The 24,990-nt window shown below is 36.8% G+C and overlaps 1 protein-coding gene across 3 annotated transcripts in view; it reads right to left on the reverse strand.

Annotated features, from left to right (window-relative positions):
- LOC113096331 (E3 ubiquitin-protein ligase PDZRN3-B) overlaps nt 1-24,990 on the reverse strand; it is an 88,720-nt gene that overhangs the window by 13,687 nt on the left and 50,043 nt on the right. Inside the window, exon 1 of one of the 3 annotated variants that reach the window (XM_026261698.1) lies at nt 5,779-6,389. The exons of the other annotated variants lie outside the window; for them this stretch is intronic. Within the exon in view, the coding sequence (XP_026117483.1) occupies nt 5,779-6,045 (267 nt within the window). The 5' untranslated portion in view covers nt 6,046-6,389. Of the gene's footprint in view, nt 1-5,778; nt 6,390-24,990 lie in introns of those variants that run through there. 3 annotated transcript variants of the gene reach the window in all.

A 24,990-nucleotide genomic window follows, 5' to 3' on the forward strand; every position in this document is an offset into this window, starting at 1 on the left:
TTTAAATCTTAGTTAGTTATGAATTAATTAATTTATGTTTTGTAGAATTGGGATGCCACATCTTCACTATTGCCAATAATGTTTTTCGTTATTAAGGACAATATCAAATTTATATTACATATATTTGACAATTGTTTTATTATTATTAATATTCTTTAATATTTAATATTATCATTGCAATATATTTTAATATAAAATCTATACAACAAACACACACTTACACACTTACACACACATAAAAAAAAAAAAAATATATATATATATATATAACATATATCATGACTTTCTCACAGTTGTTTTTGCATATTAAAGTTGGATACGCGAAATAATTGTCACAATAGGGGGAATAAATAATGAATTAAAAAAAAAATATGAATAAGAATATGAAAAGACTGCCCAACGTGTGTAAATCTACTAACAAAAATACATTAGGATAGTACAGCACAAACCTAATCTGAGTCTGAGCTTCAACAACCTGACTGTTTTGATACTCTAATTAAAATGAAGGTCTTACATGAGGTGCAGACAGGCGCCATGGCCATTACAGGCCACTTCTAGCAAGATTAGGAGCTACGGAGCTGTCAAACACAGTCTCCACCAGTCGGCCAACATGGGCCCATCAGGGACAAAAGAGACTAGATCTCCACATGGTGCATAGCTTTCCTACTTTGAAGTGAAGCATTGAGTTCAGCACAGTTAGAGAGAGATCAAGTTTACTCGAGGATGGCGAGGCATGTTCACTGCGTCCTCTTTCTGTTCTAATTATCTTAACTAAAGGGGAAAATGACCTTCTCTCAACCTGTAGCTTTACAGGGACTAATTCTCTTCTCCTGTGAGCGGTTTTGTCAAATGGGACTGCTACACTGAAATCAATAGGCCAGCTGAACTGCTGTTTTTAAACAGAGGATTTTGGCAACTGTGGCCAGAATGCATTACAAAAGCACAGTGGAAGCTAAGCAGCTCTTCCACGATGAATGCTTGGCACTGAAAAAAAACACTACTGTTCAAACCTTTGGGGATGGTCAAATATTTTTTATGTTTAAACAAGACTACCTTTACTTGATTATCTTTCACTATTTTGTTTTTTTAATTCTTTGATGTCTAGAAAGTAAAAAAACAAAAACAAACATATTTTATAATTTGAACATCATTATGAACGTCTTCACTGTCACTTTTGATCAATTTATTGTGTCCTGAATTTCCTTCCAAAAAAAGCCAGAGCATCATAAAATCTTCGATCACAGGTTCCTCAAATCCATGGAGAAACAAAATAATACAAAGGCCAAAAACAATGACAATAAAAATACAGCAACCACTGTCACCTGAGTCACGAATAAATGACTTTGATGAAAGGATTCTTTTGAATGAGTAATTTTAAATTCGGATTATCAGTTCAAATCATTTTGTGACTCTCTCACTGAATCGATTACTTTTCTATTATGAGTTTGTGTAATAATAAATGTCATTTCAAACTGATTCACATATATCCGCAGGGGCAATAAAAATATGAAGATATTAATAATATAAATTAAGGTGCTCCTATGGTATCAAAAGTCGAATAGCATGATTAAATGCACTAATTTCATATTCTACTCAAGAGTTACAAGCATTATGTCCTGCAGGACATGTGGCTGTGAATTTCTTTTTTTAAACCCATGAATCTCTCTAGGTGAGTTTATGTGAGGAGGAGGCATCCCTCTGTATCTCAGTCTCTGGGGAGCTCTAAAAGAGAGAGAGGGGGGCAGGAAGAGAAAGAGAGGGGGTAGAAGTAGTGCCAGACATCCTAATGAAGAGGATCTGTGTGTATTATCTAGGGACAGGCCCGGTCGGAAGCCTGATCCTCATGTATATGCCATCCAACAAACCATACGCATTCTGACAGACCTCCAGATCTGCCCAATAATGCATCACTCTCAGTTTTAAATCCCCAAGACCGATATTAATCATTGCAATAATGCAATTCCATATTGCAACTGCAACACACGTCTGTTTATGCACATGCTTTAAAGAGGTCAGCGGAGTCCAGCTGGACACACGGGTAAGCGGGCGCCTGGGAAAGGATGAGTCAACAGATCAGTTTCACACTTCAAACGAGTCTTTCACTCTATTCATTAAAGCCCTGCGACATCCTGCCGCCACTCACAGGCCTTAATTGTGAGTGACCCCGACGCCAGCCAAAAGCACTCTGAACATTACCCTACGAAGCAACAACCCCCTCTGCCGCATACTTCTCCAGGCACCTACTGTCTGTGTGAGCCGGACCGATCGCACATCACAAAGACTCCATTATCTGTCTGTGGTCTCTAAATCTGCACTATGCATGAATAAAATACTTGTCAATTAGGACTGATAATTTTATAATACTATCTACTAATACACATAATGTATAATATATGGTATATGACACAAAATATAAGAATATGAACATATAAATGTATATGCATGTAAATTTTTTCAAAATATATACTGTATGTGTCTGCATTTATATATACTGTAAATAATAAATATACAAAGTACACAATCATATATTATGTAAACAAAAAATTATTTTGAATGTGATTAATCGCGATTAATTATTTTGTGGGGCTTATGTGCATATATATATATATATATATATATATATATATATATATATATATATATATTAGGGGTGTAACGGTTCACAAAATTCACGGTTCGGTTCGATACGATACACTGATGTCACGGTTCGGTTCGGTACGTTTTAGATACAGCAAAATGTAAAAACATCTCAACTTTTCAGAATGCCGCAAGCGCACCGCGGGTCATGTGACAAGAACCAACCAATCAGCTTCATCCTTTCCCGTAACAACGTTGAGAGCTCAGCCAAGATGAAGGAACAGCTGATCATAGTTGTATATGGATTGCAATTTTGAAATAAATTCAGTAGCAGAGCTACTGCAAGCGATTTTTAGAGCTGCAAATCCATTTATCCTTCGCTGAAATTTCCGCGTCTCATGGAGAGAGCACGTCATTGTTGCTTAGCAAAAACAGACGCCTCAGGAGAAAGACGCGCTTAGCGTTTTCCACGCGTTTTTAGGAGCGATATGTGAACGGCCCCTAAGGCGCTCGCTCACTCAGCACGCGCTGAAGGCTCGTTGCAAAATGTCTAATGCATTTAACAGACCAGAAATATAAGATCCTAAAATAACCAACAGGTCTGGTGTTTGGGTTGGATTCCCTGTAAGCTATAGTGTCTAAATGCTGCAGGGATAGTTTGCTGCGTGCATGTTTCTCCTTTTTTTCGTCTTTTCCCAGATAGTACTGACGCATATATCCCAGATATTCCCGCTGTTTTTTTTTTTTTTTGTAATCCCGCTGGTGTACCCTGTCATGTTGCAGATGCGACATACCGTTGTTTATTTATCCACCACTCTCTTGCCAACACCATTATAGCTTAAAGGGAATCCAAAGTGCACCCAAACACCAGACCTGTTGGTTATTGGAGGATCTTCTCATTTCTAGTCTGTTAAACGCATTGGCTATTTTGCAACGAGCCTTCAGCGCGTACTGAGTGAGCGAGCGCCTGCTGAGTAGACTAACATAAACATATAATATGGTGTTTTTTTCTTCTTCGGGAGTGTCAGGGGCATTGCCTTTTACGTTGTTTGGGTTATTGGGCTACCTTGTTGAACGCATATCATTATATTTCTTTCTCTCTCTTTTTTTTTTTTTTCCAAATATAATTAATTACTCCAACGAACCGTTCGGTATACATAATGCGTACCGCGTACCGAACCGAAAGCGTCGTACCGAACGGTTCAATACGAATACGCGTATCGTTACACCCCTAATATATATATATATATATATATATATATATATATATATATATATATTTGCCTAACAGTTATCCAACATTTAATCATAAGGAATGAAGCTCATGTCTTATTTTGGCAATGTCACATTGTCTCATTCAGCACAGATGAATGGTGTCTCTATTTGATGTATTACCCCACACAAAAATGGTACAAACAGCTGCATCAACTGCAATCCCCAATGGAAAAGTCATTTTAAAGCTTCTCAAATGACATGTGAATATCACGCAAGGTGTGATGAATGCCATTTGATGTTAAACTTGGATGCGATCTTTGTCTGCCAAATCATTTCTTAGGCACGCAATGACCCAGCTTCGAGTAACTGCCAAAGTAAACGCGCTGTTAGAGAAACCAGCAAGCCTCCCTTTACTAAAAGCCTGCCAATCAAAAGTAATTGACAGAAGCATGACATATGCTGCTGGACTGAACAGTGGGTTGGATAAAGAGCTCATATGAAGGGCCAATATGTTTTTGTCTCTTTTCTTGTTTCATTCAGTTTTTTTTTCAACAGGGAGGGAATTTGAAAAGGCTGATGTTTCCTTTGAAGCCCGACATCGGCTGTTGGGTTGTTAACAAACAGAGACCATTTACTGTTGTAGTGAACACACAAATACAAAGATATAGAAGGGAGAAAAGCTTTTAGTCCTGCTTTCACACAGTCTGTACGATCAAAGCAGAGTGTTTCACAATAGCGACTGCACTGTCATCAACGGCTAATGCAGAGAAACAGCTGCTATGGAATATAGTGAAAGGAGAAGACGAAGTGGCCACTCATTAGGTTTACTGAAAGCACCCTCACACACCATACAACATCAAGTATGCATCCCTTAGTAGGTGATGAAGCGCTAACAATGTGGTGGTACAATCTTTCCAGATGCATTCATGCCAAGAAATAGTGATTCCTTTTATGAGGAATTGAATACGTAAGCATCTTTCAAGTCGACAAAAAAGCCCCCACCCTGGAACAATTAACAGATAATTTATGTTAACAACTGTCGATATCTGTGATAATGTGTTTATATGCATATTTGCATAAATATATGTACAAGCAGGTTTCTGGCCATGTTCTCAGAGGCCCCCTACTGGCTTTCATCCACAGTCTCCCAGCGATATTGTGTCAGACAGGCATCCTAAAGCCGTAAGCATTCAGGATCACAAAACCAACAGGAAATTAAATCAGTCTGACAAAAGAGCTGACGATACACACTGCTCACAAGGGCATGGTCCATGTAGTACATGCTGCATGACAAGGCAACAGAAAATACCTGTTAAACAGATAAATAAAAACACACTAATATAAAATCCTATGTATAAATGCTTAAGCACAACATACAGCAAACATTTAGACATATTCCCGTTCAAAGGTATAAAAAAAACTACAATTTTTAAAATGATAAAACTCCAAATGCATTCTTTATGAATATCCAATATAAGAGTTTCCCTCTCAGTAATTCTCTTTCTACAAACCACCAGCCATGCCAAATTCATGGTTAGCTATAAACACACAACAATGAAAACCAAACTCAGAAGGGAAAAGTTAGCTGTTTTATGAGAGAAGAGGGACTGAGATCTGTCCACAAATCAACCCTGTAAAATCAACGTTCATAAACTTTGTCACACTCAATATAAGCTATCCCAACGTGAAGACTACAGACCAGAGTATTTGAGACCACAATGCCACAATATCACTCTCCTAAATTAGCATTCTGTCTGAAATTACTTTCATAAATATGATACACAACAGCATTACAATGAGCCAATCAACAATTCTGAATGCTATGACTATGAATTTGTACAGAAAATTTCAGAAAATTATATTACACACACACACACACACACACCCACACCCACATACACACACACAAACATATATATATATATATATATATATATGTGTATGTATAAATTACTGAATAACTTTCTGTAACAACTGATCAGTTACCTGGCATACTTCATACAGGAGTTTGTATTGCTCTTGAGGCTTCTGTAGAGTACAAACTCTGCACCCCATCATGGACAGATCACACCATCTACACTTTCTCTTGGAGGAGAGCAGGAACTCAGTGTGTTCCCTCTCTCTGTTTCTCTCTCTTGTTCCTTCACATGCGGCTGCCCTCTTGACCATACACCTTGTCTTCTCTCTTCCTCCTCCTCCTTCAGTGTTCCTCACTTCTTTTCTTCCGAAAGCTTTACACAAGCTCTGCAGCATGGACTATCATTCAGTAGGAGTATGTGCATGAGGATCTGAGCCAGTCCCCCTCTCTGGATCAGTCTGCTTACACCGGCAACATTCTACTACTTATACACGCCCACTTATGTATATTAAGCAGAGCCTCATTGCATATTCATTAGGGGGCTGTCCTACAGTGCTGCTGTGTGTACATGGTGACTTGGGTGCATTTCAGTCTGCTGTGGATGAATTCATTACTCATTCCACCTGATGTGTAAACACAAAAGCAATGCCAACAGCAGTGACTGCTGAATGGGGTCGGTTTATCATGCAAATTGCAATAATTTGTGACAAGTCATTCAAATTATAGTTAATGCAACAAAATATGTTTTCTCCACTAATATTGAAGGAAAATTTAATTTTAAAGAATTCTAAAAACAATAACATTAAATTTCATCTTTGTTTCGCTGACCGTTGGTGTATAGCATGCAAAATGACAAAAGAATAATCAAGTAATCCTTTGGGCTTTTTTTTCCACTAATAAGTGGGCTGACAGCCAAGCAAACAAATCTACAGAATGAACATTTCTTTTTTCGCCTCATGGACCAGGTGACTGATGCAGAAAGACAATGTGCTCTTGGTTCCCCGCTAATGCGTGAGTTGCTCTTTATGGCACCATAGCTGACAATAGGGCAGTGCAGACCTGGCCAATCCACCACTGTGGTGCCACTCAGCCAACCAAACATACGTGCCAATTAGAAGGATGTCGAACCATGCTGGGGCAGTGTTTCTAATTCACGCAAGGGGAATGATGATATAATTTCATACACTAATGGGCATTTTGCAAATCGCTGTACAACAGGTTGCTAGTAGGCGCTCTTACTCAACCACTGTAATGAAAATCACTTGCATTAAGTAAAACAATTCAAACTTAAGAATTTTACATCAGATCACCAATTCTGTCTGGAAATTAATGACTGCTGCCAGTGTGCGCCCTTTATTACATACACATTTAAGATAATTAAAATAAATATATTAATTAAGGATGGACCAATATAACAAATATGGTCAATTCCAATTATTATTATTTTCATGTTACGGTCAAAGGCTGATAAATGGCAGATATTAAAATAAAATACAAAAATATTTAAATGTATTAATTAATATAAAAATTGTAAAGATATTACAATTTTAATTTAAATTTTGGCTTCACAACATTATAATGTACATTAAAGAAAATGGATAATCATTCAGACTTAATCAAGATTTAATTTAACGGTGTTATTAAACAATTTTTTTTTTTACAGATTTTTAGGTGAAAATTATAATCTGAACGTTTACACAATTAAAGGGATAGTTCACCTCAAAAGGGTCTAAGCTCTAATTGCTCACCCTCATGGTGTTTCAAACCTGTGAGGCCTTTGAATCAAATGGTTGAATAATGTTATTTTAGTTTTCTTTGTTCACAAAAAGTATTCTCGTAGCTTAATAAAATTAAGGTTGAACCACTGATGTCACATGGATTTTAACAATGTCCTTAATACGTTTCTGGGACTTGAATGTGATAGTTCCATTTCTGTCTATGCAGGGTCAGAAAACTCTTGGATTTCATCAAAAATATCTTAATTTTTGTTCTGAAGAAGGTTTTATGGGTTTGGAACGACATGAGGGTAATTAATGGAAGAATTATAATTTTTGGGTAAAATATCCCTTTAAATATCCAATATAATTTGCCAATGTATCATGCATCTCTAGTGGTAATAAAACATACATGTCAACTACACATAAGGATATATCAATGGGTAATTCAAATGCCCGTCTGAAAATATAGAGCATGTTATTTCTTTGTGGCGTGACAGCTGAATGTCTGTCCACATTCCATACCCATCTCCGTATTTTTATAAACACATTTTGCACTCCAAAGATATCAGAGGAATGTGAATGGCTTGTCTTGTTGTATATTCAGGGTTATCAGATGAGAAAATACTATTTCAGACGTGTTTAAGCTGCCTCTGCCCTGTATGAGCTATGTGTCATCTCATTGACTGGGAATGTGTCATCAGGGAGCAGCACAGGAAGGTAGTTGGCACAAACCATCCTTTCTTACCTGCCTCTGTAGAAAAGGCTATGATGAGAACTGAAGTGTATTTGTATGTATATGTTTATGTTGAATCAGGTGGCAGAGAAGGGATTTCCTCAGACCAGATGTTTCCATATGATACATAACTGTCCCAGTTTCCTGCCGTTTCCCAGGCAGGCTCTATAGGGTCATTCCTCTTCCAGTGTTCACATCATACCTGGACAGTCCTGATGTCTTCTATGCAAGCATAATCCCTTCCTGTCATCTCTTGTTTTGAAATGATTGACAGCCCTGAACGTTTGAGATCAAATGATGTTATCAAAGCTCCTGGAGAAAACAAAGGACTGCAAGAGGCATCGTGCCGAGCAGATGATGAGGGTATGGCTGATTTGAAGACATGGTATCGTAATTTGGACATCTTTCATTCTTTTCATCATCTTCATGATTCTATCTTTGCTCCCCAGAGGTATTTTATTATTTGGCCTTGATAGGCGAGTGTATGTGTGTATGGATTAGCCTCTGACCTGCTTAAGGCTGAAATGATCGAATAGATTTACAGACTCTCGAATGATCTCACCTCCAGCCTGAAGATTAGAATAAAGGCACGACTCGACTCATGCATTTAAACTTAATAAACACTTGCACACACAAAAAAAGAATAACAATGATAATAAGAATCACATTAAAAGTAATATTATTTTATTTGTACATTTTAATTCAATTCATTCTTCAATTATCGTAATAAAAAATTTTGCTTTCACTTTTCGATAATCCTTTTTTTTATATCTGAAAATTTTTTTGTTTTTTTTACTTTCATATTTATTTATTTTTTAACATCTTTAATAAATATAACGCTAAAGGTAGATAGGTTAAAATATTTTACTTTACTTACTTAATTTACTTCACTTCTTTTATTCTCAGTGTGCTACGTTAACATGCAAATTTCAACAAATTCAGAATTTAAAAGCTTTAATGCCAACAATTTCAACAATTTTTTATCAATCATTATTCTAATATGCTGACCACGCAACTACGTACAAATTATTATGTTGTAAACCAAATTTGCCATGGTAATTATTTGTTGTTGTGCCATCTTGCCTCCTTTCCTGGGGAACTAATTTTTTTCCAGACTACTGATCTTTAAATTCTGGAAAAATAAAGAAAGAAAAAAGAAAGAAAAGTAAAGACCAAAAAAAAAAAAAAAAAAAACGCCATAAATGAAAGTAGGATTCCTGTTGCCTGAGCCAAACAAAAGCAGCAGCCCGAGTCACAGATAATGATGTTTCTTGGGGTGTCATGAGCCACATGGGAGGTGGAGGAAGGGCCAGCGAGGAGGTGAGCTGACAGAAGGGGGTGGGGGGGGAGGGTGGTTTGGGTTGTGGTGGGACTACATCATCCCCACTTTAATTAAGACAACACCAGCACTGGGAGAGCAGTGTCCTCCTGCTCAGGGTCTAAGCTCTGATGCAAACATTCGTATTCATGGCCTGCTCCTCCAGATGTCTCGCTGTGGCCCCACTGGACCGGATTCACAGTTGTCTCTGTTGATGTTTTAACAGCCACAACAGGGGGCCGAGGAGATCTCAGTTGCATGAATTATTTGTTGAAAACAACACTTTGAATCCAACCCAAAAGAGGTACTTGCATTCATTTCAGACTTAATTTCATGTTGTCAATACAGCCCTATATGTAATTATATATTAGGTGAACAAAAACTTTTATTCTGAATGAGATTAATTGAAATTAATTATTGAACAGCACCAATATATATATATATATATATATATATATATATATATATATATATATATATATATAAATTACCACATGAATTGTAATTAGTTGTTGTTGCATTCTTTTATATTTTTTTATTTTTTTATGACACGTAATATAAAATGAGCTCTGTAATATTTATCTTTGAAGGAGAAATTATCTTAGAAGCAAAGATACATGGGCAATAACTGTATACGGTTGCACATAGATTTCAAGAAGAAAACCCCAATAACTACCAGAAAGTGACAAAATCAATAACAAGGGCATAAATAAGCCAATGTACAGGAAAACATGTATCATTTAATAGAAACCATGTAGCTTATTCATGATGTAATGCATGCTGGGAACTTTCAAACCCTTAAGAAATTAACAACAAAATTCAATATGTAGGCTAACTGTTTATACTCTGTTAGGATTTGGGGGAAATATAGTTGGTCTAATATGTTTTTACATGGATTCAAAGTAATTAATATAAAAAGTCTAATAAACTAGTCTGAAACAACCATGACTGTACATGACAAGCTCTATCTCCCCCTGTACCTTACGCTGAAGATCAGAGTTCAGTCCAGGTGTGGCTGGGAGTTAATGGAGCTGTGCCCTGGCATTTCTAATGTACCGCTAGGCTAAATGTCACACTATCACTCTATCGGACAGTTTAAGCTCTGCAAGGAAGAGAAAGATTTTGGTGCTCATCGCACTTTTATAACAGGGTAAAGAGCAAGAGACTGGGAGAGGAGAACACTGCATTGATGGACAGACACCAAATTATGAACGGAAACTCTGGGAGCTTTTTTAAACGGTCTCTGAAAGTTTGACACAAGCTTGTGTTTCAATCATGCAGAATATGGAATTTAAAACATTTAAATTTAAGATTATGACATTGAACAGATACTTCTACCCCTCAAAGCCTTCATCTATGCATATGTGCAATAAATGTAACTCCATATATTCATTAAAATGTTTGTTGAAAACAATGGCATGCAATGTAAAACTGATCCTTGCTGATGTCGATGCTTTGCAATGATGAAGGAGATACAAAACAAATCCTATCTTCAGAGGCCATCACGAAATCTCACAACACGGCCATAAAAGCACACACCTGAAACTATTAGACACTGCCAACCATTTGGAAGGATTTTTTTCTAGTGACAAAGCCAGAAAAGGTCCTAAAATGGGGCTGAGGACTCGCAGTAAATGAACAACTGATAGTGAAAAGCTGTCAGACTCCACGCTGAGAGGATAAAAACGGATTTAGATGTGAATAAATTGGCAGAGGTGATGACAGAGGTGGGTCTTAACTGAGGTGAGTTCATTCTCAGCCTCTGACTGGCACATCTAATATGTCTTCGGCCCTGGCTGGTTTCCAGCAAGCAGTCATCTGCCCTCGCCGGTATAAAGTGCAATTAATGACTATAATAAGGGCATTAAAATCAGGGTCTAACCTTTGCCACAATAAAACCTCCTCACTCGCAAACCCGAGCCTAATAAAACAATATTTACGGTTCATTATCTAAATGCCATGATATTCCTGCACGGAGCTAACTCCCAGTGCTTGTCACCATTGCTATTAGACGGGATATTAAAAGATTTCATATTCAGCCCGTGGCTCCTAATGCGCAGAGAGCATGTTTTATCAAGCATTTTACAAAAGCACAGCTGCTTCTCGATCAGTTTTGCTCGGTTTCAAAATCACTTAATCTGATTATACGGCAGAAATCAACAACGTCTGATGTTAAATTAGAACAAACATGATTTAGACTAGTAGATGTCGAATGAGGTGATTTACATTTAGACCTCGGTGTGCCAATCAGGAGTCAGGAAATGTTGCTCTCTTCAAATATTCAAAAACACAAGTAAGCCATTGATAATGGTTGAAATATTACAAAGAGGAGAGCAGGGGCCATTAAGCTTACACGAAAACCTTGTCAAAATCTGAACAAGAAAATCTGAACAAGCCCAGTCAGAGATGATCACATGAAATAAAAAATAAAAATAATAATCCGTTTAGTCTTCCAAGCATTTATGCAATGCAAGCTGATCAGGGAATCTCTAGGAGATACGTTCTCTACTACAGGCTTTTGGGATTACCTCTGACACACCCTGTACATTTCTGCTCTGATTACTTGTTTATATGAATATGAAAAAAAAAAAAGCCAGATGTTGTCTATATGACCTGTACAAGTGTGTATGGATTGGTGCTGAACCATAACACAATAATATATCCTTATCCGTTTTAACTTTAATTTGCCTTCGAGGGCACCACTATGAAATCATGTCTGTATTTGTATCAGCATCTCTTCCTAAGCTTAAAAGTATTGGTATATCAGTGGCGTGCGGTGGTTTTTTAAAATGAGGAGGCAGTTACCGTATTTTTTGGACTATAAGTCGCACCTGAGTATAAGTCACATCAGTCCAAAAATACGTCATGATGAGGAAAAAAACATATACAAGTCGCACTGGACTATAAGTTGCATTTATTTAGAACCAAGAGTAAACATTACCGTCTACAGCCGCGAGAGGGCGCTCTGTGGTTTCAGTGTAGACTACACGAGCACTGAGCAGCATTAGATCACCCTCTGGCGGCTGGAGACAGTAATGTTTTCTATTGGTTCATTTCACTTGGTTCATTTCTCTCAGTTCATGTCAAATTAATTTTGTTAAATAAGTCGCACCTGCCAAACTATGAAAAAAAGTGCGACTTATAGTCCGGAAAATATGGTGTATATATATATATATATATATATATATATATATATATATATATATATATATATATACATACATACACTAGGCAGAATACAACAAGAATAGACAACTCTAGTGTTAGAGAGTCATTTTTTATAATAAATAAAATGAAAACATACACAGATTATTTACATTAAGGATAAAAACTTATGTACTTATGTGAAATCTGAACATTTCATATTAAAAGTTAAAACTGCTTTTAAATCCAGCAACATTTGCATCCGCTCACTTTGTGCCATCACACTTCCTGCCTGTTTTTCTCCAGACAATACAAATCTTGTTAGCGAGACGTTTTAAATTGGATAACATGTCAAGGTATAATCAGATAACAATCAAAGTGCAATTTATCAAATCTTCACCTCGGATTTGCCTCTTGAAACACCGTCGTCTTGGGGTTCAGACTGCAGTCTCTAATCACTTTAGCTTGCATGAAAAATTCATTTGTAACAATTGGCATTATTTAATGTCTCATTTTCCAAAAGGTTATCTAATCTTATATTGACTTTTAAGAACAGCTTCTGGTCGATTTGTGCATGGAATGATTTCTGTCAAGTCAAATGTATCATTAAGCACAGCTAGATTTTTGTTTAAAAAAAAATTCAGATTAAACAGCCTTATTACTACACCAGTGCTAATGATGCACAATTGTGTGTGGTAAAAACAAACAAGCGCTTTGAAAACGTTTTTCAAAAGCAGAAGAAAAGCGACAAATGCTAATCAAGACTGTCATTTGGGAGCTTTTGAGTGTATTTGTTGTTTCTTTCAAATGTCTTTAAGAAAGAACCATTCCCCATTAGTGAACGCCGCAGTGTTCCCTTACTCCAGGGTTATTAGCGTGGCTCCAATTCCCTAAGAGCTGTTGTCCCCACACAGCCACAGTGAGCTGCCTGTTTGTTTGATGATAATTTTACCTTAGTCTTCCCATAGCCCCTCTTTCCAGGGCTAAGAATGGGTGGCGGGAGAAATGGTTGTCTGAGCCTTTTAAAAAGACCCCAGGTCCTATAATTTTCATCCAATTCAAACTTCATTTGTGCTGAAGTACTCTGCAAATGCTGTCATTATGGCATACAACACTATGGATCAGTAAGAAGGGCATCAGACTCCATTAAGCAGGGGAATGAAGGAGAGACTTAACCATCGTCAGCTGCTTGACAAAGAAAGAGGGAGAGCGAGTGAGCAAGAGAGAGAGAGAGAGAGAGAGAGAAAGAGAGAGAGAGAGAGAGAGAGAGAGAGAGTTTTGCAAATAGAAAAATGAGCATCTCAACCAATGCCTCTACCAATATTTGCTACACAATTGCCAAAACACACACAAATAGTTCAATGTCTAAAAGGGAGAAAACCCTACTGTCTGCTGTGTGCTGCGGGGCTGATTTCTGTTAAGGCATTAAACTATAGTTAGATTTATAGTTCAAAGGAAACAATTTATGTCAAATACTGGTATATGCACACTTGGCAAATCTGAATTCCTCTTTAGAGAAGAGGGTAGACATTTTCCTAAAGACTGACTACGCACATTAACGTTTGTTTATGTTGATGCCGTTGAAACCGTCTATATGTTCTTTATAAGCACTAATAAACAGCCAATATGTTAATAATAGACATGCTAATAAGCAAGTAGTTATTAGTGTGAATTGGACACTATACTAAAGTGTTACAGATTTAACTAATATAAACTAAAATTATGGAAATTAATACTGAAAGATAGAAAACTTTTCCTCATAAGCCATCAGGTTTATGACTGAACCCCATTCTCACACAACCAAACTTCTTTTTGTAATACTAAAATTTGCTTCTCTCTGACTTTGGCTTCTCTAATGGAGTCATATTCAGTGAGGCATATCCGCTCTCTCCTGACTGCTTTTTTCTGTCACATGTTTTCAATTACTATTGCCAGAACACACAAAGAGAACCAGTGCCATAATTCAATAAGGAGGACAACAAAGGGAAGAGGGCAGGAGGAGGCCCCTTCATTGTCAGCATAACGGGTGAGTGACAGTGGCCGCTCTGCATCTTTCTCCCAGAAACCATAACAATGAATTCTAACTTTGTACCCGCCATTCAAATGTTGACACTGGGACCTCACAGGGCCTCCAGGGGTTGTGCTATATTTGAGGGTGTGTGTAGATGTGTGATGGGGTGGAGAGAAAGGGTCTTCAACCGTGGCCCTCTAAAACAGCCCCCTTTTTCTTTTCTTTTTTTAAGGAACAGGCACTTGGCAGCTGATCCACAGCTCTCACATAGACATGCGTCAAATACAATAATTGGTGTATAACTGCAATATTCCAATACACTTGAAATCATTCGTATTGCATGTGAAATTGCCCAAATCAAATTTGCTCCAACATGTATATTTAGCTCCAGGGTGCATTTATGAATTAAAGCTATTCCTAAACCAATCCTTAGTTCAGAAATAATGATATAAACCACAATGTGCAAGCAGAACCGCCTTAAGATGCTGGACAATTTAATATGGTTTCTAATAGGTCAAATTTGGTCCTTCATGGTCATTAGCTCATCTAAAATGATTGATCAGCAAGAATACCAGCAGATAGAGAATCTTGAGCCTTTTAAAAAACATTAAAAAAGCTTAACATTTCAATATATGGATCAATTCTTACTATTAACTAGTTCCATATTAGCATGCATATTACAAGAACATTGGCTATTTATTAATACTTATAAAGCACATATCAGGGCCTGAATTTCGTTTTTTAAACTGGGGGGGAATTCCCCCCTTACATGGGTCACATGGGGGGGATCTAAAGATTATGGGGGGGAGAATAACTTTTGATGCATCGGTCTAATTTAATCATGTTCATTTATTAATATCTACAGATTTGTATGCATGAATTGTGCATTTCCAGTTCTCAAATCAGTTAACAAAAAAAAAAAAAACTTTATACAAAATACATCATGCTCTTCAAATTGACATTAAGACCTCTGTTTAAACTAGGCCTATGCTATATATTAATGTCTATTTCAGTTCATGTGTTTCAGTTCAGTTCAATTCTTTGCTTTTTTTTTTACTTTTGATATTGATATCGTAAATTGATATTAAGAACTCAGTTTAAACTATAAGTATTTATGTCTTTCATACATTTCAGTTCTATTTCAGTCATTTTTTTCCATTTCTTTTTTTCATGTAACTTATTCTAAGTTTCTCATCTGTCTCCTCATCTTCATTTCTTTCCATTTGATGATGGCTCTGTTGAAGTCAAACTGCTCAAGGGAAGGCCCAAGCTCTGAAATGATCATTAGATTTGTGAGACTTGTATTATTCAGTGAATTTCTGAATTTAGTTTTGATCCTGTTTTGTGTGCTGAATCCACGTTCACACGACACACTCGCTACTGGTATGACCATGGCTGTCTGAATGAGTTTCTCCATTTCAGTGAAAACTTTTTTCTTTGGATCGTGATCTGCATCATCCGAACTTGTCTTTCGCTTCAGCCAACGGTCCATATTTAAACTACTACGCTAACCAAACAATTAATTGTCTGTGGCCGTGTTTGTGCGCGCGGGAAATATGCTGCGCATAATGAATAGAAAACAAGGGGAAACGCGCAGTCACATGCTCAAACAAGTGGAAAGCTCGGGCGCGCGCGCCGCAGTCTCATTTCCACAAGCGCTTGCACTCTCGTGGCGTCTGTCGTTGCCATGCAACCAACTGCGCTCTCCATGATGACAAGAAGGATCAGCAAAATATTAATTGATTTCTAGCCCTTGCGTTAACTTTATTACTAGATATATTTATAGATATATTTATGGAGATGAAAAATAATAAAGGCGCCCTGTACAGCTATGATCAGCTGTTCGGCCGAGCATTCAATGTTGTGATGCTGTAAGCTGATTAGTTGGTTCGTTGCTGCCGCGCTCTATCACTCGCACACCATAAAGAGCAAAATGTTTTTTAATGTTTCAGTTTCGTTATTACAACGACAATTTGGAAGCGGATAACTTCTTCACAAACAGCTAATTTTGACTCAAAATGTTAGAATGCTGCACCTACACTTGATAGTGTGAATAAGATCAGCGCAACGCAGACCGCTGCATTGACAGCGTGAAACATGATCTGTCTACAGCAGCCAGGGCTCCGCTGAGACAGAAAATGCCGGTCCAGCGCTGATTGAGGAATTAAATTCGAAAATAAAAGACAATTTGACTAAACAATTTGACATATTTTTTCTCGCATCTGTGAATTTATTTTTTAATCATTTGCTCTGAGATGAAGCAAATATATTTGTGCGGGAATTTCTCGCACTATAAAAGCTAACCTTGCGGGAATGGTTTAAATTATGCGCAATCCCCGCATTCCCGCACCGAAATTCAAGCCCTGCATATTCTATGAACATATTGTACATCCCTAATCCTACACAATACCTAAACTTAATAACTACCATACTAAGCAGTAATTAGGAGTTTATTGAGACAAATGTCATAGTTAATAGCTCACTAATAGCAATTATTGAACCTTAAAATAAGTAAACAAAAAAAAAAAAACATGCATTGGGGCATCAATATAAATAAAAAGTAAACTGATCAAATCATAACAACTAAAGATCAATGAACACACAAACAAAACATGTAACACATCTATATCGGTTTCCTAGTCTCATCCTTCCTTTTTCTCTCTTGTTTTCTCTCAGTGGGGAGTGAAAAGAGCTATTATGTTCAGTAGAATTAGTGTCTCAAGGATGATGGAGATTCATTACCCACAACTCCACTTTGATGTTTCTTCACAGCTCACCAAACACCAGCACCCTAATGAGGCAAACAGGTGAGCAGGGAGCTACGCACACACACACACACACACCAACAATCTACAAGTGCACAATGTCAAAGAACCTAAAAGAGCTATAGACTGGCTTATGTTCATCATATCCAACTGTTCATTAACACCACCAAAAGTGAGGTAAAACCAAAGAAATGGCATGATAAGGGCATCAATCAAACTAAAGAATAAGTATCTTTAACCTAAATAAAGAAAATGTGATTGCTGCTGGGGTTGTTATGCAATTTAGAGTCTACATATTCCCTCAGAGCAGTCTTTATGTTGTTGGGTATAGACAGAGCTCAAGTGAAGTAGGCCTTTTGTTGTCCTGTAATGCGATTATCATAAAGGCTTCACAGTAAAACCAGGTTAGGCAGAATGGCAGTTTCAGCCATCACGACCTGACCAATGCGTCAGCAAACAAGAGGTACAGTGCTGCTAAACAAGAGAGATTAGTTTAATGTTATGTCACAAATCCTGGTGCAATGCACAGATTTCCAGAAACCTTATGCACTGATCTCTCTCCACTGTAATATCAGAATTTTGTTTTCAGGTTGCATAAAACTCAAGAGGTGACTTGACTTGAAATGTCACAGTAATACTCCCATCCTAACAAAAATCTTGGAATCACAAGACTTCACACACTGTGAATTACAGTAATGGCATTAATACTTATCTACGAAATACACACGGAAGCTATTGAATAAGCCATTATTCATTTAATAATTATTAATATATCACTTAAAGTGTTGAGACTAGATTTTAGAGATAGCAGCGATAGGAGAAATGATTTTTGAAGTTTTAGCTCCCCCTATTGGTAACAGGCTTTGTCAGAGTACTGTAACCAGATATTCATGATCGGTGCTCTGCTCTGAATATTGGAGCGGGGAACTATGAAATACAGATTAAAACTCCAAGTGTTCAAAATAAATAAATAAAGTTTTCCTTGTTAATAATATGTACTTTTTGTACCAAGTAATATTATATCAGATTTGATGCTATATATATTTTTATTTATATTATATTACATTTATTCAGTTTAACTAAAAAGTGATTCATAATTTGTTATATATTTTTAAGGGAAAAATGTGACCATGTTATTGGTATTTTCCTCAAGTATACTGCTTTCTCATATCATTCATTGTCTTTAATAAATAACACTGAATATTTTTTTTTAATTTTCTAAATAAAATAATACTAATAAAGTATTTAGATAATTTTTTTTTTTTTACAATATTTTCACTAACGTATCAGTAGTATCACTTAATTAATACGCATCTTTGTGCTATTGGTAATTACGGCAACTTGCTTGTTTAAAAAAAAAAATGTTTGACAAACCTCTTCGAACCAAGGTGAATCATGGGTGTGAATATGTAGAGAGTGTGAAAAGGCAAGAGAAGGGGGTGGGGGGGGGGGGGGTATGTGTGTGTGAAAACTGAGTGGAAAGTTGACAGTGTCCAGGAGTTTACAGCAAACTGAGATTCTGTGCAAACAGTTTCAACAAGAGAGCAAATCCCAGACATAGCAAGACAGATAGAGAGGGAAAGCACTAAAGAAAGAGCGAGCGAGCAGGTGGAGGAGGTCTACTGTTTGCTTGCTACATTCAACAGCATCTCATAAATCTTCTCGGAACTCATCACAACACACACACACAACACTCCTCGGGACGTCTCTGTTATTCCCTGCTCTCCCATGCGATTCCCTCTTCATCTTCAGTTGAAGGTTCTTTCTTTACCTGTCTCTAAGTCTGTGATCTTCTGTCTTTCTCACACTCTTTCTTTCTATGCCCTTCTGTTCTGCTTTCTCCCCTCACTAGGAGGATTTTTCTCATCTCTACCCACTTCCACTCCCTCCGAATCTCTCTCAGATTTCATTCTCATGAACCCCCTCCGAGTCCATCTGGACATACAGTGTGTGAATCATCCAACGTGTAACTCTGCCCTCAGGAGATGTCAGACCGCCAAATATCCAAACACATCTCCCTCCTTTAAATGCTCACTTTCCCAAAAGCTACTGTACCTTTCTCGGCAAGAACAATAAGGTTCTGTGAGTGTGTCTGTGTGTCTGCAAACAGAGAAGGTCTTTATGAGGCAACCAAAAGCAACATAAGCTCAAAAGACAAATTGCTGTGTCATCCCCAGCATTTAGAGCTAAAAAGGATAAAAATCAGGTCCAATAAGTTTGGATTGTGCTAAAAATGATGTGTGAGAGTGTTTCATAGTTCACAATGCAACAGCATGTCTTAAAGAATCAAGAGCACTTAGGCATAAAAATTAATACATTTTCCTTTTCATTTAGTGATACTACTACAAATAATATTATATAAAAAATATATAATTATTTGTGTTATTTTTTTATTAATGTATTTCTATTTATATGTACTAAAATAAAATAAATATAAAATATTGTGTGACCATTAAGGTCTGACCATGCCGGTAGTGAATCTGTCTCTCTAAAGCATCCTAAAGAAACATGATTTTCTACTAAATTCAGCAAAATCTTTAGTTTATCCACAATTTCTCCTTACAGCATCTTTTTGCATTCAAAATCTGCACTATTGTGAGTGAAGAAAAAGCAATTCGACAGTATTAAAAATACAGTATTTTTCGGAATATAAGTCGCACCCGAGTATAAGTTGCATCAGTCCAAAAATACGTCATGACGAGTAAAAAAACATATACAAGTTGCACTGGACTATAAGTCGCATTTATTTAGAACCAAGAGAAAACATTACCGTCTACAGCCGCGAGAGGGCGCTATATGCCGCTCATTGTATGCTACAGGAGCACTGAGCAGCATAGAGCGCCCTCTTGCGGCTGTAAACAGTAATGATTTCTCTTAGTTAAGTTCTCTTAGTTCATTTCTCTTGGTTCATGTCAAATTAATTTTGATAAATAAGTCGCGCCTGACTATAAGTCACAAGACCAGCCAAACTATGAAAAAAAGTGTGACTAATAGTCCGGAAAATACGGTATATTAAATATATTTATTCTACTGTACCTAAATATATAAAAATTATATTAGAAATAAATCATTAAATTACTTACTTGTTCTAAATGGTTAATGTTGGAGAAACAATTGCAAGACCATTTTCTACCACTTCTGATGGCATTCTTCGCAAACCTATTTAGACAAAGACAGATGGGCTTCTCTCCACAAAGCATGGCTGAACTTTCTTTTAACTGTTGAGTTAAACAGCCCTCGAGGCAACCAAAGTTGCATTATGTGATGTCTGCTGGATGTTTGGGGTCGGATACAGAACAAATGTCAGTGTCTGCTCTGAGCTTGACCCTCAGATTCCTCAAGCCTTACAATAGTACATTTAAACTTAACAAACCCTGTCAGAAACCGCAACAGTCTGCCTTACAATCCAAGCTCTGCAAACACAAACAGAGCCTATATTAAACACAGACAGGCTCTCAGAAAAGAAAGTCAGAGACAACAGAGAAAAAAAAGCCTGTGAATCACACAGAGTAAAGCCACTACAATGACAGCTGCACAAAAACAGTGTTCTGCTTTTTTCCTCAAGTGTGTACTGATGATGAGCTTTGTTCATCACTGAACAGAAATGTTACTCCAGTTATACAATTATTTCTCATGCATGAATAAAATAAAGAATAACTGCAAATAGCTTCTCTGCCACTTTAATATTTAACATAGTGGTACCATAACACGATACTGGTAAGATCATCATGATACTGTGCATTCATGGTATTTATATGGTACTTCAAAAGATTACTATTACGGCATTGCCCGAAAAACATGGTGACACCACAGTAATTGTTTGGGTGGTGTTTATGAGTGTTGACAAATGCAAACCTTACCATACTTCCAATGGCATAAATACAATGGCAAAAAGATAAAATTAGCACAAGTAAACAATTAAGGTCCTATTTTTTTAAAATCCTTTCTGAAATACATAAACAAATTAAATAGAATCAATGTTAGGTTTCATTTTACTTTTGTAAATGCTTACTAATAAGCATTTTACTAATATTTTTTACTATATGACTATTCAAACAAGAATCAGTCATTAAATCACAATTCAGGTATAGAAAAATCTATACCCCAAATATAATAAAATCTGCAGAGAAGGAGTGCTCTGAATGTTTCTGGAAAATAATTTGCACTGACTTGTCCACTAGAGGGATCTCTTCTCCTCCTGTCTAATTCACCTCCACTGCAATGGTTGAATCCAGCTGGTCCCGAAGGCACGGCAAACAACATCACATTCCCTCAGTCTCTTAAAAACAAGACATTGCAACAGGTCAACAGAGACTTGCTTCAACAGACAACAGCCCAACTTAAGCGCCAAAGCACATTTTTTAGTGAGCACATAAATATTTTACAGTAACGGCACACCTGGCACCAAACAGCCCGTAAATCCTCGCGCCCTGACAGAAACAGTTGTGTAATGTAGAGTTGGGTGTACTTTGCTGGAAAATACACATGGTAATGTAATATTTGCCACCATAATGCTTAAACTAACAGTGTTTGTGTTTTGACAGAAGAGGTCAAAAGATCTGGAACGAATGAAGCATGAGCAGTTTTGAATGAAGTTTCATTGTTGGTCAGAAAAAGTCTGCTTCGTTCAAGGATACAGAAATTCTTTAAGCATTTTAAGACCATGAGCCCAGACAAACATATAAATGAGTGTCAATGATTTGACACAACATATGGAGAGTGAGCGAGAGAGAGAGAGAGAGAGAGAGAGAGAGAGAAGTTCTCAAATCTCTTTCATGCTTGTAATCAATTCAAAACAATTCAATTCACTACAGGTTGCCAACATTGGAGAGCGCAAGCAAAAAATGCACACAAGAAGTCAAATAATTTTTTTTTTCTTCAATGTTTTCAATGCAAAACCAACGTGATAAATTACTTACATTTTTCATATTTACACTTCTGTTTAAAAGTTTGGGGTTCGAAAGATGTGTATTGTTCCTGAAAGCAAAAGCTGCAATTATTTGATCAAATATAATAAAAACAGTAATATTTTGAAATTGAATATATTGCATATTTATATAATACACAAGTAATTATATTACATTATCACTGTGATGTCAAAGCAGAATTTCCAGCACTTTACTTTAATCTTCATAGTCACATGATCATTCAGAAAACATTCTAATATGCTGATTTGGTGCTCAATAAGTATTTCTTTATCAATGTTAAAATAATTTGTGCTAGATATTTTTGGGGGAAACTTGTATTTTTTTTCCAGGATGCTTTGATGAATAGAAAGTTTAAAAGAATAGCATTGATTACATATATAAAACTTTAATAATCATTATAATTATTTTTATTGTCAGTGTTGATAAATTTAATGCTTTCTTACTGGAGATAAATAAAAAGTATATATATGTGTGTGTGTGTGTGTGGTGTGTGCGTGTGTGTGCGCATGTATGTATGTATGTATGTATTTATGTATATGTATATCTTTGAGAAGAGACTATTCTTAGTTTCCAAAATAAAAACAACAACAGCAACAACAACAAAATTGTATCCAAAACATATAGGAGACTATAAAAGTGTAAGAGTGTCCAGCTTATATATCAGTTTATTTCAGGTTTATTACATTCTTTCTTATGACTAACTAAAGACAGGAAGCACCTGGGTGCAGGGCTCTAGCAGGAGTGCAGCTAGAATGTGTGTGTGTGTGTATGTGTACAGTTACCCGGCCATGCCACAAACAAACATCTCTCTCCCATCATGCAGCACAGAGACACCTCTGTCTCCACTGGAGCTTAGCATATGCAGAGCAGTTTGTGAGTTTGCATGTGTATCCATGAAATAGTTCAAACTAAAAAACTAATTTAAACATGAAAACGTGACATTTTCCACCATTTTTGAAAGAGTTTGAAGTACTATGCAAACATACCATACCACAAAAACTCAGTTATAGTTCAAAGCCTTCTAGTCAATGAAGAAAGACCATTTTATTAAGTTGCAAAAACATCTCAGTATGACGTCACAACATAAAAACATTCACACGTCTGCCCATATTCAGACGTCAGCAACACCTATTCAGTGTTCAAAAACTTGTCTGTATAGTAATTGAAAGGTATTAAAAGGATCATATGTTTTAAGATTAAAATCTTAAACCCAAGCAGACATTCTTTCTAAAAGTTAGGGCTCATCCACACTTTCCTACACACATTTTGTACAGTAGGTTGATTCAACCCAACTTTGGGTAAAATATGGAGTAACCCAACTGTTGGGTAAAAATTTTTTGTATTGCATTTTTAACCCAATAGGTGGGTTAATCCATATTTGACCCAAAGTTCGGTTGAAATAACCCATCCTTTATTAGAATGTAAAACACCTCCTTCAAACATGCCTACACAAATCTGCATCACTGTGTAGGAAAATTTGCATTAAAGTGGTCAAATGTATACGCAAATAAAGGCAGCTTAACTTTTATTCTCGCTGTAGTATTGTTGTCGCTGCTGACATGTTGTGAAAACGCTGTGCGTTTCCAAATATGGTAAGGGGTGTAACATTTCCATCAAATGCTTGAGATATTCGGCCAATCACAACGCACTGGATAGCTGGCCAATCAGAGTACACCACGCTTTTTCAAAACGATGAGCTTTGTAAAAATCGACGCAATGTTTTTTGTTTCTCTGCGAAACACAAAAGATGATATTTTGAACAATGCTGATAACAGATAATAGAGATTTCTCAAAGTCGTCTTTATGTTCTATAGAAGGAAGTCATATAGTTTTGCAACAATATAAGGTTGAGTAAATGATGACAGTTTATATTTTTGTGGAAACTATACCTTTCATGAAGTGGGATAGATACTTTTTAAATACTCAGAAGAACGATAAAACCAAAAAGGTACTCTCAAGCTCTCATTCATGCTTTCATTCAGTTCAGAACATTCAGACGCATTAATCACAACACATCAGAGCCAATGATGTTTCAGGCACCATGTTTAAATATGCACAAACAAAATCTGAGAGCTATAAAGGAGGCGGGAAGCTTTCAGCAAACGATGATTTAAGGAAGCAATTTGTCCAAAAAGACTTGGAACACAAGTCTATGAGCCTTTCAAACAGCCAAAGTAAGCTTTAAAAGACGTTTCATTATTAAAAAGAGAACCCTTAATGTTCTGCTAAATAGCTAAAAAAAAAAAAAAAAAACAAAAAAAAAAAACAATGAAGGCAGGTCTATAATGACTAATGATAGCAAAATGATATTTCTGCATTAACAATTCCTTTAATAGGCTAAATAAAGCCTTGGTATCTGTTTTTCTTCTGTCTGTGTGGCATTAGAACTCAGCCGCTGCACAAGTGTGGGTCTGTGCGTAAGTGTGTCCTACTTGCCGTATGGTGTGTGGCTTGGCCTCACGGAGACAGGAAAGGGAACCGAATGTGGCCACGGCAGCACGGAGTCCAGCAGCCTACTGTAAACAGCTCTTTCCCAAACCGGCCTGCCTAAACACCAGTAATCCCCACCACCTCGAAGACAGGCCATCTGTGGCATAGAAAAAACAGCGTCCACAACGACAACCGGAGCTGTGTGAGTGTTACGGCATGCTTATGTGAGGAGGGAGGCTAAGTATACATGACTTCGCTTTGCTGAACTTCTCTTTCTTGGAAGAACATTCAGT

This window comes from Carassius auratus, chromosome 6 (genome assembly GCF_003368295.1).
Source record: "Carassius auratus strain Wakin chromosome 6, ASM336829v1, whole genome shotgun sequence".
In the NCBI taxonomy this organism is placed as follows: domain Eukaryota; kingdom Metazoa; phylum Chordata; class Actinopteri; order Cypriniformes; family Cyprinidae; genus Carassius; species Carassius auratus.